Source organism: Larimichthys crocea, chromosome III (genome assembly GCF_000972845.2).
Source record: "Larimichthys crocea isolate SSNF chromosome III, L_crocea_2.0, whole genome shotgun sequence".
NCBI classification, from domain to species: Eukaryota; Metazoa; Chordata; class Actinopteri; family Sciaenidae; genus Larimichthys; species Larimichthys crocea.
The window spans coordinates 40,295,173-40,314,181 of NC_040013.1; the positions used below are offsets into that span (position 1 = coordinate 40,295,173).

Genomic DNA, 19,009 nt, shown 5'->3' on the forward strand with positions numbered 1-19,009 from the left:
GAGCTGAACAGTTGATGTGGTTCTTCAAGCCAGAACAAATTAGTCCTACCTAACAGAGTCAAGAACTAAGCAGTTTTATGCAATAGACTAATTTAGACATCTGTCTGAAGCTATAGCCAAAGTTGAGCTTTATGAAACCTGTAGTGTGACCGTAATAAGGTCCTGTACCACTTCCTGCTATCTGAAGCTCCCTGTCAAAAAGATAAATTGAATTTAATCTTTAATTCATGATAAATCTTTATCAACTTCATTTCATTCCATGAGATCAACCCATATTGTTTACCATAAGTATCAGGCACACAAGACATCTGGTTTTCATCTACCACATAAGCCGCACACTGAGTGGGTTCAATGGGTTCCTTTTGAACCCTTTCACATAAACTCACCATTATTCTTCAATTAGTACATGTGCTTCTCTGTAGTAGAGTACCTATAACATTACACAGACTTTATGCGAATATTTTGCAAAGAAAAAGGAAAGCACATAACCATCAAAACAGACAAATCTGAAGTGCTCGCTCTTCATTTGTGCGAAGAGCCTTTGAAAAGTTTAAGAAATAATTTATGCAGAGATTTAGCACTAAAAAAGACAGCTATCTTTGTAACAAGACATAGACAATGAGTGTCTCCACAAAGTCACTTGTGACAGACAGGTTTTCATCCCTGAATTTGCAAATCAGAGCAGTAAATGCTGTAATTATTAAAGGGCTCGGGGACAGCCTTTGGTAGATTAGGCAATTTCCAGAGAACAGGTATTGAAATGCAGCAGTGCAAGCATCGTTATGGTTTGTTGAAATGTCAAGATATTATGTAGATGGATTTGCAACAGATATCCTCAGGCTGAATTGTAACAACTTTGTTGATTCTCTGACTTTTAATTTAGTGACAAAAGCACCAGACAAATTTCAGTTTGTCAGATACTTTGGTTTATGACCAAACGAACGATAATCCCATTGGCCTCAGCTGCACTTATTACAGAACAACTGCCTGTATCTGATGATAAGGATAGCCATCCATGGGTGCAGAAGGAATCTTACCTAAGCATTAAGGTATGATCGGAAAAGGAAGTTGTCATATCTGAGCTTACCCTGATGGAGCAGCTGATAAGACCGTCTCTGTTGTGGACCTTGAGAACTCTTTCAAACAGCTGGTTACGGGCTACCTCGTCTGTTGCCATCTGACCCTCCAACAGGTCCACCGGTTCTGAAACACCACCTGTGAAATCCACCAGTGCGTCGGCCGTGTTTCCCCCATCCAAAGCCTCATAGCAGCCATAAACCCTGCAGGAAGAGGAGGAGAGTCGGGTTATGCGCATTAGAGCTGCCACTGTAAGTCGATAATTCAATCAGTTAGTTGTCCGAAAATTCATCTACTAATTTTTTTAACATTTTTTAAGCAAAACTGTTAAACATTTGCAGGGGCAGCTACTCCAACGTGATGATTATTGTTATATCATAGTAAACTAAATATCACTGGGTTTTGGACAATTAAAGTCACTTAAAGATGTTACCTTGGATTTTGAGGAACTGGATGGACATTTTTCACTATTTTATAGACCAAATTAGTAATGACAGATTAAGATAATAATTAGTTGCATCCCTAATGTTCATGTGTATCTTTATCAAGTCCCCTATTGACTGAATGCTGAAAGACATTATATTCACTGCATTTTCACTGCATGAAACTGGATCTTCGGGTCATGAATAGTGTTTAATCTTATCTAGTCAGTCCAAATCCAAAACTGAGTTTTTAGGTGTTTCTTCTCTAAAACCAGATCGGCATATTTGTTGGCTCTGATACGAACTTGGCGTAGGCCTTCTCCACCATGGCACTCCAGAACTCGTTGCTGTCGTTGGAGTGGCAGTAGACCAGCTGGTTGTCCACCGTCGGTAATCGGTCGTCAATCACCACGTCCACCCACTCACCAAAACGCCAGAAACGAAAGTGGAAAATCCCGGCATAGGAGTCTGGCTTCTCTGTATCCCACTCCTGCTCCTTCCAGTCGGGAATGACCTGGAGGAGAAGGGTGGCAGGGGAGTAGGAGGATGGAGAAGAACAGCAGAAGGGCAGGTAAGCCAAACAAATATCTGGTGGTCCATGGAGCATAAATAATGTCAAGGCGGATTGGGCTGCTGAGTGAGACAGCGTACCCTCATGTCTGCCGATGCATTTAGGATTAGGGGACAAATTTATCACTTTAGCTCTCTCAGCTATAAATCCAGCTGTAGTAGGACATGGGTGAAAGGTAGTAACTGTCTGACTGCACTGTGTGTGTGTGTGTGTGTGTGTGTGTGTGTGTGTGTGTGTGGTTCAGCTGCTTGCATTAGCTGTGGTCCAGTGAAGCCCCAATAACCCAGCCTCCATTTTGTGACAAACAACAACTTATTCCTATAAAATATCTAAACACACATTGATATCAGACCTACTACTGAAAAATAAGCATAATACAGAGCAAAACAATGATAAAGACATAAAATAGATGCCTGAATGATAATAATAATACTTATTTACCAACTCACTAAGTCTATTCAATTTAATTAAGAGAATTAACCAAATGCAAAGCATGATGTAAATTTGTGTAAAATGGTATAATTAGAACCAAAATAAATGTAGCAGGTTGATTAGAATAATGTTGGGGGGCCAGTCAGCGTCAAGTCTGACAAAGTAAAATAAAACAGAACAAAAAATTGTTTAGTCAACCCACACAAAATAATAATCATGCAGATCAACACAGCAATAACCCACAAAAGCAATCAAACACACCAACAATGAGATTTCCACAATATATATATTTTCACGTACATGGAGAGAACACGCAAAGGCCCCAGCCGGGGTGCGAACCAGAAACCTTCTTGCTGTGAGGCCACATTGGTAACCAATGCACCACTGTGTGTCCACAACTTTGCATACTTGGACAGAACACTTTTGGTAGAATGTAATTAAAGACTTTATTGTGCCCAAAATTTAGCACAAACACATGTCTAAAGGACAACCATGTTGGAGAAAAATGAAATTGAATTCTGGTCTATGATGTACCTAGTTCATGTATAACATTAGTACTCATGTATTACATTACATACTTTGGTACTATGACATGAGATATTATGTTAAGAGAAGACAGATATTTGCTAAAAGTTTTGTTGGCAGCCTGCAAAAAAGGCCATTATGAAGAGACGGTATAAAGCAGAGCTGCCAACGCGAGATGGATGGCTGAAGATTGTGAATTAAATAAATGATATGGAACTGTTCACTCACAGGATAAGAGCTCAAGAGGAGCGATGTCAGGAGGAAATGGGAGAAACGGACACTGTTTACATCAACGGTGAGAAAACGAACCATCAGGCGTCGGTGATAATGTGCGAGGTTTGAATGTGAGTCATGTTCTTTCCTCGTAGGACAGAAAATATGTATGAAATATTTGTAAAGACCATCAATGTATGACTGCTATGCCAGCTTTACTGGATAGCACAAGTCAAGGTTAAATGACAACAGGGCTCCTGACGATGTCCGCTGTACTGTGACCTCTCCTCACAGGTCACGGCCTTCACTGATATTAGATTCAAATTTATAGTTATTGCACAAGGTACTGACACAACGAAATGCAGTTTAGCATCAACCAGAAGTGCAAAAAGCAATAACTTGTAGAGTACACATAGGTATATGGTCATATTGTGGAGATATACTGTATATGTGAATACAGTATGTTAAGCTATCTATATTAAGATATTGTTATTTCCGTATTGTCATAAGAGGTCCCGCGAACATTAGCATTCCTTCGGTGTTGAGTTTCTGGCCGAACAACGAATATATGTAATATAATATGTACTCTCCTTTTTGCTCTGTTCTGGTCTCCTCATTAGCTGCTAAATGTTTGACTTTCTCCATCAGCTACTCACTAACTTTGGGCTAAACACGTAGTGTACAGTGGGTTTCTCAGAGTTTAATTTTCTGCATTATATCACGTTGTGATTGCTCTTTAAAATTTATGAAGTGTTGCTTCCCCACTGTGGCTCAGTGTCGTAACAGAGCACCCAACCTAGAGGCGACCTGCGTAAAGGGCAGCCGTGAAACATTTACCAGTTTGAGTATGCCATGCAATAAAGCCTGCAAATGATGCAGTGAGCGGCACCAAGTGTGAGTTAACTGACAAGTGTTCCAGCGGGTGTCCTTGGAGATGTCAAGGTGCGCTAACTGAACAGCAGTTCCTGTCAAACCTCTCTACAGGAGGTGACACTCTGTTGATGGAGAGACTCTAGCCTCTCCAGAGGGCTGGCTTTGTGAGGCAGCAACAGCTCCTTTAAAAAATAAAAAGAGGAGGAGGGGGAAAGAAAAAAAAAAACAAAGCACTGCACCACAGAAACCTCAGAGTCATTTTGTAATCCTTTGGGAGGCAATCTCTCCTGCACTCCACCTTGCTCTTGCTTACTCTCTGACTCTGCGCTGTGGCTGGTGACAGAGCAAAGGGTCTATTTATCTCAGCTTTCATCTGGGCCAAGTGTCGCTATGCAGCAACCGAACTTTGGTAGCTCAGTGACCTGACGACTGACCAGAAAAACAAGCAGAAGGCACCTTGGCTTCCCCTGCTGTCTGTTAATACGCACACCAAGGGGAATAAAGAGGCTTTCCCCTCACTCCTTCCTCCTCCCCGTCACCTGATAAGCACCAACATAAAAGGGGGTACTTACTCTTACGGTTCCCAGTTACAGTTTTGATGTTCACATAGCTGCTCATGTAAGCCTCTACCATTTTGATGAAACAGTACTTGATGTCAGGTATTAGAGTCAAGGATCTGTAACCAAGCAAAAAGACGAGACAAACAAATGTCCGACAAACACTACTAAGCACATTCCCTGAGGGTAAACCCTGTGCTGCGGTTGCAAATGTCATTAGATCTTGTTGCCTAGCACCTCTGCTCTTCTGTACATCTGTGCAGGATCCACCCTCTCCTATCGATGCTCCACAGACATGCACCCATGCATAATGTACAAGCCTTCAGGCAAGAGCACAGAGTAAGAGCTACTCAACAGAAGGGTGAGGACGGAGAGAAAGTGAAGACGCTTAGTTTCGACATAGCTGCCAATCTAATCCAGCCTTGCACTTGGTATCGACCTCTCAGCCTGCTGTGGTGTGGCGCCCAAGCATGTCTACAGAGTTGGAGCTGCCCTTTCGGCCGGACAACGAGCTGACAGAGATGATGCGTCTGCGGGTTCAGTCTCTGCAGCAGCGAGGACAGAAGAGGCAGGATGGCGAACGCCTGCTGCGGCCCAACGAAGCCGTGTACCGACTGGACTTCTCCAAACAGTCCCTCCGATTCTCACGCTGGGTGGTGCGGCTGGCCCAGGTGGGACGCCTCACCATCACCGCCACCTCGCAGCTCTGGACTCCTGACCTCACCAACCTGATGACACGTCAGCTGCTGGAACCCGCCGGGACTTTCTGGAGGGCGCAGGGTGATGCCAACGATGCGCCGGTCCAGTGCTACGAGGCTGACGCACACGAGTTTGGTGAGAGGATTGCCGAGCTGGCTAAGGTAAGGAAGGTGATGTACTTCCTGTTTGCATTTGCAGAAGGCTGCAGCCCTGAGACTGTTGACAGCTCCATCAGCTTCATCGTGGAGAGTTGAGACTTTGCAATCCAAAAAGTGGAGAGATACTTGCTACGAACTCTTTTTCTGTGCTTGTGTATGTTTAGTTGAGAAAGAAAAGTTAATTTTAGGTTAAACGTGTATTTTTTTGGCATCGACTGCTTCCCCTTGTGTGTCAATGTCACTTCACCTGTCAACCTGTAAGGACAAGACTACACTCATCCTTCTCTTCCTCCTTTTTCAACAGAACTTATTTAGAAAGAAAATATATCTGTTACTAAGCCTCTTGATCACAAACGGTGTTCTTTTTGTGTTTTTTTGTTGTCATAGCTTATGATGTTAGGCATGAAAAAATCTAAATACAAATAAATGCAATAAATCAAAAAGCTGTACCTGTACTTTCTTAACCAACACGGATTGTTCTCTGGGTGCTGAGCCAAAATGTTATTTTCCTTCGCCTCCCGTTTGACAAACAGGCTTCCCTAACGGGTTTAGCAGAAATGAGTCCCACATGAGGTAATGATAATGGATAGAGACAGTGTGTATTTGCGTGTATGCTCGAGTATTCCCCAGTGGTTGGCTGAACAGGTTCCTGCTGCCTCATCTGTCTCTGTCTTGCATGGTCACCCTGACAAACAAGAGAGGGAAGGCATGTGGATTTCATCTCTCTGCCTCCTCCTGAAGCTCTCTGCTTTACACTGCAAGCACTTACTGTGACTGTGAATGAGAAGACGCGTGTCAGATGAGGTGTGAAAGAAAAGAAAATAACTGAGATGTCAGGAGGTATTACACTCGTGTCCTTCTTTGATACCAAGCATGTAACTAACTTGCCAACCGAACCGTCTAACCTTTAAAGGCTAAACCTGCATTTTCTCTGATAAAAAGTATAACGCTGCACTTGTCAGGAAATAAATTAATTAAATCTCTCCTACAACCTTGAATGCGTAAATAGAAGTTATTATCTAGTGGTATGTATGTTTGTATGTTTTTGCTGACTTGTTATCCTTTGACCACGAATGGCACAAATAAACTGGATTTGGGGGAATAGTTGGTCATTTTATTTTTATTATTATTAATTGATGATAAGCAGAAATACAATGCTAACATTTAAATGTACGGTGCTGATATTACATGTACAAAAGCAAGACAAAATAACAATGTTTTGTACCAGCACTCAGGTTTCACTGGGGAACTGTGTCTGCCCCTGCGAGACTTGGACGATTACTTGTTTTGTTTTCACAGGAAGTAAAGCCAACAGGAGACTGCAAATAGAAGAATATCTCTGCACAAAGACTGCTTTAACAAACAGACTTTCACTATTGTTTAGATCTAATGAACAGACTTCAAATAGAGGTCTAACTTCATCAACTATTGACTCTCTAAACTTAAATCGTGGTCCAATTTCAAACTATAAACCAACAGCATATAGGAAAACAAAGTATAGGCCCCGGAGACCAGATCTGGCCTGCTTGATAAGACCCCCAGTGTGTATTTTGTACTTTTTCCTCATTAGGATTTCTCCCCAGTCTTTGGATTTAGAGTTATCCTTAAATGTTTTAACAAGGCTGCAAAATCAGAGCAGAGCTTTTGGGTATTTATTTTTCATTTAAAACAAAAGATCGACATTTTTGGAAATGAGCTTATTTGCTTTCTAGTGGAGAGTCAGATGAGAAAATCAACACCACTCCAATAGTGAGATTTCATTTAATTAGGAGGTAGATTTAGCTGCTATGCTCAACCTATGAATAAATGCACACTGTCACACAGTTAAAAGGCAAAACTCTGCCTTTTTGCCACTTTAGATAAGACTGGAAAAGAGGCTGTTGCATCAGGACTTATGCAAGGTTGTGATGTTATGGCCCACTGTCTGGGTAGAATACAATGTGTTAGCCGTGGTTGGCCTGATCATGCATCACTCAGAAAACAACTCAGCCAATCAGAAGAGAGGGTCGTTAACATTTATGAGACAAAACACAACAAAAAATTGACCCTGCTTGCTGGATACTCAAGAGAAAAGTGTGAGTGATGAGATGAAAAACTACAGAGATGGTTTTTGGGATTTAAAAATACAAATATATCCATTTATCGATATGAAAAACAAAAAAAAACACCCGAAAAGTGTAAAATTGGGGACCTTTAAATATGAGGCTATAGCCAGCAGTCGCTTAGCTTAGCACAAATACTGGAAACTGGAGGAAAACTGCTAGCCTGGCTCTGTAATAATAAAATAATAAAATCCATATATCAGCACCTCTTACGCTCCCAATAAATAAACAGGATGTGTCTTGTTGGTTTAATCTTAATAAATTAGAAATAAATTGACTATGTGTTGGAACAGAGCTACTGGAACAGAGAGTAAACAGAGCGGAAGATACACTGCAACCATGCCCATATGCACACACTCTGTTTGAGCAGACTGTCACAATCCAACATCTCGCTACAACAGGCCAAGGCATCCTGTTTCAAATCCCATTAAACCTCAGTAATCACTTTGTTTTCTCTGTCAAGATGGGTGCCAAAGAACATTTCAGAATAATCTTGACACCCTAAACTCCAGAGCTCAGTACAGTTCAAATATTGTCTTTTGTTAATATGACACCTCCGGTTTTGTACTGAAGTTAGCAAGAGTGGATCTGTGGTGCCAATCTTCATGCAGAAGTTTACAGTTTATTATAATCAGTGGATAAAAGGCTTCAAACAGCAACAGCACTGCAAGATGCCGAAAAACAGTTATTTAGGGTAGTTACAGGGATTTTTAATGCAACTTACACTATAAGAGTTATTATTGCACCAACATGACTGAGTGACATCAATCTTCTCAGTACGAACTTGAGCGACGTTGTAAATGTTTCTACATCACGACTTTTACAGAGAGTTATTCAGGGAAACAAACATAACCTTAAAAAGGTTTTATGTATTGATGTATTTGTCTCAATTAATCAGTCCATCTGTTCATTCATTCATCCTCTATGCATCATTTGGCCTATCCAGCTAGCACTGAAAACCTCCCCTATTGGTTATCTGTGTAAAACAAAAAAAAGCTACTAATAAAGACACATTCACTACAAAAAGAAGCCAGGACATCAATCTAGCCTTAGTGCTTCCAGCACGTCCTGAGAGACTCTACTTTAGGCTCCACCAATCAGACTTCTCCTGACTGATGTAGTCTGCTGAGACTAAAGAGGCGTTATGGTGCTGTAATGAGTCCTCTGGTGTTTTCTTCTTATCATAATGGTTCCTAATGGACACAAAACACTAAATATAGAATAATTACAACTGAGTACATTGAAAGGTCAAAAAGCATTTTTGAATCTCTAAGTGTTTGACTTAGTTTGACTTATGAGTTCATCAACAGCTGGTTGTAGGGTGGTGTTGAGCCATTCAACATCTTTCTGAGGCATGTCAGGCCCTGCTGGAAATTGTCTGTCTTAGCAGCCAACCGAGCGTGTTGAATCAGCAGCAGCGGCAGTGAGAGGAAGCTATCTGAATAAATCAGGGTTTATCGCACAGTGACGTTTTCCTCTATCCCAATCAAACAACCACAGGCTGACACCACAAGAACAAAGAGCAAAGCACAACATAGAAAGTTTAAGTTTTTTTTTTCATGTGTTCTAGATAACATACACAAACTACATACAGGCACAGAACCCAAAATGAGCAAAGAAAAATCCATAAACTGACCGTCAGATGCAGTCTTAGGTTGTGTTCTTTCAAAGGAATAGTTTAACTTTAAGGCTTGTGTGTTAAATATGGAGCTGGGATCAGTACTTCATTAGGCTTGCTTGGCATAAAGACTGAAAGTAGGGGGAAACCACCTGACCGCTGAAAGTTGATTGGATTTATCTTGTTTGTTTAATCAATAAAGAGACAGAAATGAAAAAATGGAAAATTACGATTTTAGAGGCAAGTACATGTTATAACTATTTCTTCTTGCCCTTTGTCTCATAGCATGAGTTTCCCTGTTTGGTCAGCGAGCACAGGTCGGATAGGAGCTATTTGAGATGAGATCAGTTCAAAAGGGAACACAGATGCACCTATATGAGATATGAGACACACATATACACATAAAAAAAAATACACAGACTTACTTTTTGCCATAGTGACTCTCTGGAGGCCAAGCTGGAGCATGCAGCAACGAACCAGCAGTTACCCAGCTGTCCCTGATGTAAATCGTGTGCGCTGATGCCATCTACAAACAGGTGAGGGTCTTCACACAGCTCCTACACTCCCAGAGACAGACAAAGAACAGGTGAGCCATTATGTTCACTGGTGTGTGGCAGCTTTGAGTTTAAACATTTAAAAAACATTACAATTCAAGCTGAAGTTTTATATATTACTCAAGAGAAGGATTGAGGGGGGGGTCACACCGATATTTTTTGGATTTCAAGATAACGATCTTGAAGCTATGATATTTTTAGGAATTCTGTGAATGTAATTGCTGCAGGGCAAAAAAAAAAAGCCTCTGAAACAGAGTTTGTGGTGAACAAACTGTGTGTGTGGTCGACAGCACATGACACAGAACAGCATAAACGGGTTATCAAGGCAAATTCGTGAATCAGAAAGAGACCATCTGTCCTCGTGCACCCACGTATCAGATTCATGATCTTCTACCCAAGTGTGGGAGGGCTGCGTGCTTTTATGAAATCACATTTCCTGTGACTGCTGTGTTGAGGTCCATTTTCTGCCACAATGTGTACAGACAGACCTCTATTACAGCTAACAGTATGATGCCCAATGATCTGCTCTTGCTTCTTCTCTCTCTCTCTCTCCCATGTGTATTGGACTCACACACAACAATCCACATCCATAAAAAAACACACACCATCAGACATCCTGTGGTTCCTGTGATAATGCGTGGGATGAATACTACGAGCTGTGGGTCGACACTAGACATTAACCGACAGACACTCTACTCTTTTGTCTACAAACAGTGGCCACATTTCAGCATAAATATACTAGGAGAATTATTTGCACTGCCTAAAATGAACTAAATATCTCAAAATATACAGCATATGTATATATATGTGCATATATGCCTGATTTCCTGTGGTGTACCTATTTGGTCAAAATTGGAATTTCCAAAAAGAAGAAATAGTTTTATTTTTCTGCAATGATAGCGTAAAAGGTTCCAACATTTAGGGTGACAATTTTTAGTTTCAACTGAGTGTTGACGCTGCAGTTTGATTGGTGCAACATCTATGCGTATGTGCATTAAACTCACATTTTATTACTTTTATATGACAGATGCTACAAGGGCAGTTAAGCAGCTGGGGTCCCCACACTGTTCGCCGTTGCTTTGTTACTCTGTGTCGTGATTTGAATCACAGCGTATGTACAAAGTGCTGACGTTACAAGAGTTATCGCTGTGAGCTTTCTCAGTTTGTTTATTTGCCATCACTACACCTGGACCTGTTAGATATGACAGTCAACTATTTATTTATTTGTTATTTAACCCACTTTCCATTTAAAAAAAGAAGGACAAACAAAGCATTGAGTGTACAGAAGCTGCTGTTAACTCAGCAGGTGTTGAAGACGCATGTAACGTCTAGTGGAACTGCCAAACTTTAGTGGTCCAACATTGTTATGTGACTCTGTAGAGGCGCTCTACATTATTTACTTATCTGTTGAGTCTAGGGAGGGAGACAGTACTGTTTAACACAGTAATGATCAGAATGGTGTCTGCTTTCTTAAACACAAAAAGCTGCGTGCTCGACCCTGTGTAGCCCCAAATATGTGACATGCTAGAATAGAAAATTCCCTCACAGATGGGCCTTCCCAAATTTGTTTAACATTGTAAAAGAAACAGACATCTTAAAACACTAATGGTACATATCCAGTGCGATGTGTTTGTTGGCAAAAGGGGAAAAACAGCCTTGTATCAGAGATCGTTTAATGGGCTTTAATGTGCTCCTGTCATTGGTGCACTAGAATCTCTTAGAAACGTCAGTCAACCACTGCCACAGGAAACTCCTGCACCCGTAGCACTGTTTGAAGCAAAAAGTGAGTGGAATAGTACTAGTAAAACATATTCATCCATTTTTACATACACCATCTGAGGTTAATGTCACATCATGACCTGCTGATTTTACAAGTGCCATCGTTTCAGTGACTGGTCAATATTTGATTTTTAATATAAAGGTTAACACCAGCCCAATGTAAACTGCAGAACAGCTTATTTTTTACTGCAGCCTGCAGAGCTCTGCTGACAGTGGCCTGGGTGTGAACAGTCTTGTCTGTTTTCTGCTGTCTGCTTTATGAGACCGTTGGGTCGATGGGCACCTCGGTCATTACTCAACAGACAGCGGAAAGCACAGCACCACTTAACAGCTCTTTATCTTTACACACTTGGAACACTCAACTAGGGTTAGGAAAGTAAAAGAGGGAGAAAGAGGAAAGAACGACAGACTCATGTAACATATACACAGCGGCCTTCCATAGTGGGACTAAGCGAACGACTGGCTTTTATTGAAAACTGGACAGTCAGGATCAATTTGATAACCTCTGCTTGTGAACGTTTTATCTTTTAGACTTATCATATCAAGTTTAGGGTATCCACGTAAAATCCAGTCATAAAATCTTTTGTTTACACATACATTCGTCTCTGCTAGCCTCATTACAAATCTGATTGCAACTCGTCTTGTAGTACATATGTGTATGTATGTACTGTGTAGTATCAAACTTGGATTCAGAGAGCCAAGTGATAGTCACAGTTAAGGTCCCCAAAGGTTTTCAAAAACATTACAGGTCAAGTTATTATGTCACACATCATGGTTACCTTTAATTTAGTCCAAAGTGCGAATATATGATATTTTAGCTGTTTATGGCATTTAGGATGTGCAGTCAGAGTGAGTCCTATCAGTCAATGAACAACTTGATATACTACTTTCTTTTTTTTTTAATCAATCAATTGTCATTTTATTAAGTAAAAATGCTAAAGACTTGCTGGTTCCAGCCTCTAAAATGTCTAAAATGTGAGGTTTTGCTGAAATTTCTTTATATTTTCATATCTTTGGCTTTTGGGCTGTAGGATGGGAAAAAATTGAAGCCTTTGATTATTTGCAATTCAATAGTTTAAACAGTTACTTTAAAATTAATAAGCATCACAATGGATGGATGCTTAGAAACTCGCTGAAGCTATCTGCAAGTTGCAGCCTCTCTGTGTGGAGTCTGCATATTGTTTCTCCTCTGAGAGCTCTGCACAGTGAAGTGAAGTTGAGACATTTCCCATAGGTGTGAAAGTGAGTGTGAATGTGTTTGTCTGAATGTGTTAGCCCCTGTGATAGCCTGGAAATCAGTCCAGTGTGAGCTGGAATAAGCTCCTCCATCCTGCTTTAAACCTTTAAACCTTTAGAAGTCATGTGTATGTGTATAAATGCAGATCACAGCAGACACACACTATGGTGCATGTTCAAGTGTGGGAAACAGAAGCGCACACACAGGACACAACCAAGGTCAGTAATTTGCTGACTCTGCAAAGCTGATCGCTGCAAAAGCAAACTCTTAATCAGAAGCAAAGGCCACCACAGTGTTCCCTGGAGGAATCCAGTCTCTACTAGCAGCCCCTCTCACCTTACAAAGACCAGCACTGAAGCACTTTCTGTCTGAAATGTGTCTGTATGTGTAACCGGGCACAACTATGTGAAGCAATGTTTTGATGTTATTTAATGGACCCATGTCTTGACCAGTGCCAGAGTTAAGATCTCTAATCACGTTTTTTCCCTTGTCTGCAACAGCATTGATTGGTGGAGTCTGGGCAGCAGCGGGGGCTCCCTGTGGTGGCCTGCCAGCCAGGGATTGGCTCAGGTGGAAGAGTAATAGAGTATCGATCCCAGCCCGGCCCTGCAGACATTGAAGTAATGTGAATATTGTGGCTGAGAACAGCCTAATCATTTACCCTGCTACTGAGAACCTTTCAACCAGCTTCATAGCCCTCATCAGCATCATCCATCAGCCTGTGAAAGAAACCATCAGCCACACATGCAAACACACAACCAAGCACACAACCAGCCACTAGCACAAAAAGACAAAGACAAAGTACGAAAAATGGAATCGAGCTATACGACCTGCAGGGTGAATGATGGAGTACATTCAGATTTTTCATTTCTCTTGAAAATGTATGTATCCTTGAGGCAGGAACATTTTAAAGCCTGCATTGTTCACACACAAGTGTTGATCAGTGGAAGAAACTGTCAGCAGGAATCTACATCACGACACCGGTGCTCATGTGCATGCACTAGATACAAAATGAAATAGGCACCAGCTCATGAAACCATCTCCATTGCTCCACTAGTGGTCAAAAACTCCACAGGGTAGCTTTAAACACACAGTACGTCAGTTCTGCTGCTAGTGGTCTCACATAAAAACAATAAGGAAAGATGTCGTTTGATGATGGCATGCAGTGCCATGGGATTATGGGAGTTGTTGTCTGACATCTCATATTCTTTGCCCTGTTTTTATTCTTTTTAGTGTGCTCCCAGATCTTAGCAATTATCACAATTTAGTAGGTATAATATAAAAAAAAACTGATGTCCAATAATATTAAATTAAATTTGCAATGAAGCAGAATTATGTTTTAAATACCTCAAAAGTTAAGATAGATCGGCAGTGATGATAGATTTATGTTTTAGATGATGCACTGGTCCAACTTTTTCATCCCATCATACAAATTCCAATACCTTACCACAGGGTTTTTACCAATACAATAACAATCTGACACTGGTGCTCTCCTTTTCCTGAATTTATAATCTGCATACTTAATTGCATGAAACTCAGGGGATAAGACAAGGCCAGGGACTTCTGAGGCACAAAAAACAGAGCTGCTGAATTTATTAGTCAAAACCCTCATAATGACAAAAAATATGCAAAAATAACATAATACACTGAGATATGTAAAATGTAGAGCTCCTATAGACTGTATGTAGACTGTATAGAAAAATTTCCATCCTCTGCTAGTATGTATCGTCATATCGCCCCACCCTGCCCCAGCCAAGACATAAATAAACACGAATCAGTGGAAGCGATGCAGGGAGACGGAGAGGAGAAGGGCAGCAGCAGAGAGACAGACAGGCTGAGAGACAATGTGAGACAGGCTGAGAGGAGGAACATTTTATTAGAGCCTGCTCTTTATGCTTGCACGTTCTGCCACTGGGGCTTCACTGCAGCCATAAATATCGCCTGGATGCATCTGAGCAAGGATAACGCAGAGCTAAACTACCTCTGGGTCAGAGAGGGGAAAGCCTGTTAACCTTCACCCTGCTACTAATAATATGACCTCTCCTCTTTGCATTCACACTGTGAGCAACTTAATAATATATATTAAGTTAGAAATAAATATTTCTACTTATAATCATCATAACGTTCTACCACCAAAGCTTTCAAGGCATTTATTTGCAGACTGTGTCAAATTAAAACCGTGCAGGCCAGAGAAACTCAACAGATGTGTCATTCTCTACTTTCGTTTAGGTTGCTGCATTGAACAGAAGCTTTTGGCCTTGTTTTCATTTAGTTGGGAACATGAGAGAACAGCAATCCAATAGGAGTCTTGTTGAGATGTGGTTTCTTGCTTCAAACCAGAAATGGAGCTTTTCCGGCACTACATTACCACCAGAAGCCCAGAGAGTTGTGGTTAAGAAGGAAAGCTGTTTCCTGCAGCAAACAACCAAAGGAAGGGCTTTTCCCCCTGCTTTTTGTTGATAAAACACCAGCGAGGAACAATCAGGATCGTCTAAATTAATTAATTCTCATCTTTTTAGATTTATTTTCATTCTCCAAATAATTAGCCAGAAAATCTAAATGTTTCTAAGTCCCAACACAACTTAAATTTGTCTCTATCGGAAACATGAAGCACAGAAAAGAAAGCAAATCCCTAACCAATAATATTTTGCCTCTTTATTAATACATCAGTGATGATTTCCAACAGCTAGGCGCCCTAAGGGATGCTAACAAGGCTGCTACAACCCAACAAAGTTGAGATTTTGTTACTAGTTTGTTCATTACTGATCAAAGCGTCCTTGAGCAAGATACTGAACCCCAATTGCTGAGCTATCAGCGTGTGAATACGTGAATAAGTAGTAGTGTAAAAGCGTCTTGAGTGGTCGGAAGACTAGAAAGGAACTTTATAAGTAAAGTTGATTAGGCGTTTAGCCTTTAGTGGTAAGAATGGAAAAACCTGTGTGGCTGCTGAAGTTATGGAGATAGCATTAATAATGGATTTAGCGACTGGAGAGTTTTTGTGAACAATTTGAAATCTGTCCTCTCACATCAAGTCAAAATGGGGAGACAGTTTTAAATCATTAAGCAGCTGCTAAATAAATTGATATTGAAGGTTAGTCCAGTGGTCACTTCATTAATATATTATCAAGTGTCCCTGTTTCACATTAATGGGTGTATGTAAAATATTACATGAATTCAACAAGTCTGCCTGAATTCAGACCAAACACAAACTGCAGGTTTCAGAATGCCTGGAGATTTAAATTGAATCTTCTTGACTGTTTTACAGCATCAAACTTAAGTGATTGGTTATCCATTTCAGGTTTAATCAGGTAACATAAAAGAGAAAGTATTGTCTTTTTCAGAAAACATTACTGCCCCGTTTCACCAGTTTGGATGATTCTGTTTTTTTAAGCATTCCTCGCTGACAGGCTTTTAAAGCTGTAAACTACACTGAATTGTAAGTCGACATTTGAATATATATTTATTAATATCTATCTATCTAGCTGTCTGACACCATTATATTTATTGGTATAGCAACCCATCACTATGAGCTTTCAGAGAGTAATACCCTGCTTTGAATATTTATGACCGTCCTTCATGGCCGTCCGTTCACTCAACCGTCTTCATCCACAAGCACTGAGTAACAGCCGTGTACATCATTGCTGATTTTGACAGTTTTGACAACCTGATGTTATCACATGTTCAACTCTAGCCCGGTGGAACGTTTCATCAAATTTGCAACATGCAAGCTACAGTTTGCAATTCTACATTGCTTTTCCTTTCGCTCACTTTCACATGTTTATCGAATCATAACAAACACCATTCTTACAAACCCGGCATGAGCCAAAAATAATTTTCCTCCCTCGGCTGGACGGTACAGGTTATTCAGTTCTGTTCTGTGAGAGCCCTGTAGGGCTAGGGTTGCAAAGGGGTGGAAAGTTTCTGGTACTTTTCTGGATTTATTTGTGAGTAAATAACCTTTTCTCAAGTTTTATTAACATTATTATGTAGTCCACAAGTTTCAATAGTCTTGTGCTCTGGGTTCCAAAGTGTGGTCCAGGTTCTGTTCATGTAGGGGGTGTGGCCTCAATAGCCCTGCAGTAAGGAGTGTGCTATGTGATGGCAGATACTCATTTATTCCCATGAATTCCCATAAATTAATGTTAATTTCCATGGAAATGTTTGTGAAATGATAATAATAATGCAGAATGTGAGAGTGTGGAGGCCGGTGCTCTTTGAAGTGGAAGGAATGAGAAAAATAACAATAGAAAACAGCAGATTGATATGTTTGAGGTGACTCTGTTGTTACCTGATGCAATCGATAACAGAGAACAACATCAAAAGGGGGAGGGAGGCTTTGTACTAAAATATGATGCAATATACTTCTATCAATCAATCTAAGGCAGTTTAAAACAAAGAATATGGAATATGAATTTATTTAGGTTAACTGAAACATTGCTGTATCTATAGCATTATGTGTGTTTCAAAAGGAAACCGAGACTGTATTGTACTGTGTGTGCTCGTCGTCTGTGCAAAAATGCACTGCTGACTGAGTGTGTGTGTGTGTGTGTGTATGTAAAAGAGCTTATGTCAGAAATTTCAATACACTTTGATTGTTCTGAGCATGAAATTCTCTCAAACCCACGGTGTCCCTACGTAGTTTGATGCTTAACTTCACTGATGGACGGAGGGACTTGTCATGGTGTTTACTGTAGCCAATAGCAAGTGTGTGTTACAACCCATTCGCTATGCATGAATCATCATCATCACTGTACAGAACCAATTCAAATTTTACAATTTCAGATCATGTGCCAATTTTACAGAATCCTTTAAGTCATTACAAGCTGCTTTATCTCCTGTGCTTTTAACAATGGCCTCTACAAAATAATCAAAGCAAGCTTCATTTAGTTGTGTTTGTAATTCACTAAAAAATGGCTTAAGAATTCAAGTCCAAGTCAGCAACAGCAACCTTACAATAATTCAATAAAAATCTTTTAAAAACGCTGAGTCAAACTCCGCCTGCTTAGGGTTCCTCCTGACATAAACTGCTGTCAGCGAGGACACAAATCGTGTGAAAACGATGCTCCTCCTGCTTTTTTCTCCTCTTGGCTTCTTCCAGTTTTTCAGTGTGCATGACTGACATCAGCACAGACCAAAACATATAATCTGTGTGACCCAGTTTCCATGGCAATGCACGCTGGCTGTCGCTGCAGTGGCACAGAGGCAGAAGGAGGTTACTCCATCCAGAGCTACAGCCTGCTGTGTGAGGGGGATAACAGTGGCTGGGGAGTCAGCTCACTAAATCCTGAGGCAATGCATTTGATATCATCTGCCTCTGAAACATGTATACAGTACCAGCTTATACGAGAAGACTTATGTGTGGAGTGGAGCAACATCTGATGACTACTGTTATTTGGGAACTTATTCAGTCATAGGTCATCAAACTCTCTCCTGGAGGGACCTGAGAGCACTCTGATGTGAATAATATGTTGTAACTGCTCCGCATTTTACTGTTTGCCCAGCTGCATAAAATGATCATATATCTGCAGAGAGTTTGGTAAAAGTGTTAACTGACAACAGTGTCAGACCTGAGATTTTGTTTATTTTGATTGGTCCAATCCTCTGAGGCCCTCTAAACATTTGTCATTTCTAGTTACTCATATTCAGATAAAATGCAGATTAAATTCATTTAACATGCCCACAGCTTCAAAATAAAACACCATGTGCCGACTTCCGATCATAAAAACCAAAAAAAAAACAATTTAACTATGTATTCTATTTACCCATGGTAGAAGCAAATAAGCCAAGGACAAATGAGAAATCTGAACATGTCAACTCTCTGATGCACCATCCAATAGGATATGATGGCGGTGTAGCAAGCTTTGTTTGTTTAATTTGCCTTTACATACAACAGACTGCTACTCCCACCATGTAAGAAGGAGCGCTGCCGCAGGTCCTTCATTCCAACAGCTGTCAGTCTCTTGAACACCAGCATGACTTCATGACTTTCTTTTCTATATTTCCTATTTATAAGTAATTTCTTATCCTCTGTGTTAGACCTGCAGTGAATTTCCCCTTCTGTTGGATCATTAAAGTCTATTTTATCTTATGTTATGCTATTCGTAGACCATTTTCTAGACATTCTAGTGAGTGTTTTATTATTATCATTATCTATTTATTGGGTTGTCAGACGATGGATGAGCGCTTGGGGCT

The 19,009-nt window shown here is 40.6% G+C and overlaps 2 protein-coding genes across 3 annotated transcripts in view; one reads left to right on the plus strand and one right to left on the minus strand.

The window, feature by feature from the left end:
• The window catches only part of capn5b (calpain 5b), a 52,102-nt gene that overhangs the window by 21,754 nt on the left and 11,339 nt on the right, over nt 1–19,009 (minus strand). For both annotated transcript variants that reach the window (XM_010731121.3, XM_019274772.2), the window contains exons 3-5: nt 9,673–9,804; nt 1,805–2,013; nt 1,088–1,280 (exon numbers count right to left, since the gene is read on the minus strand). In XM_010731121.3, coding sequence (XP_010729423.1) covers nt 1,088–1,280; nt 1,805–2,013; nt 9,673–9,804 — 534 coding nt within the window. The remainder of the gene's footprint in view (nt 1–1,087; nt 1,281–1,804; nt 2,014–9,672; nt 9,805–19,009) is intronic.
• Nucleotides 4,980–5,790, plus strand: ompb (olfactory marker protein b). The gene has a single exon (XM_010731120.3). The coding sequence runs from the start codon at nt 5,141–5,143 to the stop codon at nt 5,621–5,623; it is 483 nt and encodes a 160-aa protein (XP_010729422.1). The 5' UTR covers nt 4,980–5,140; the 3' UTR covers nt 5,624–5,790.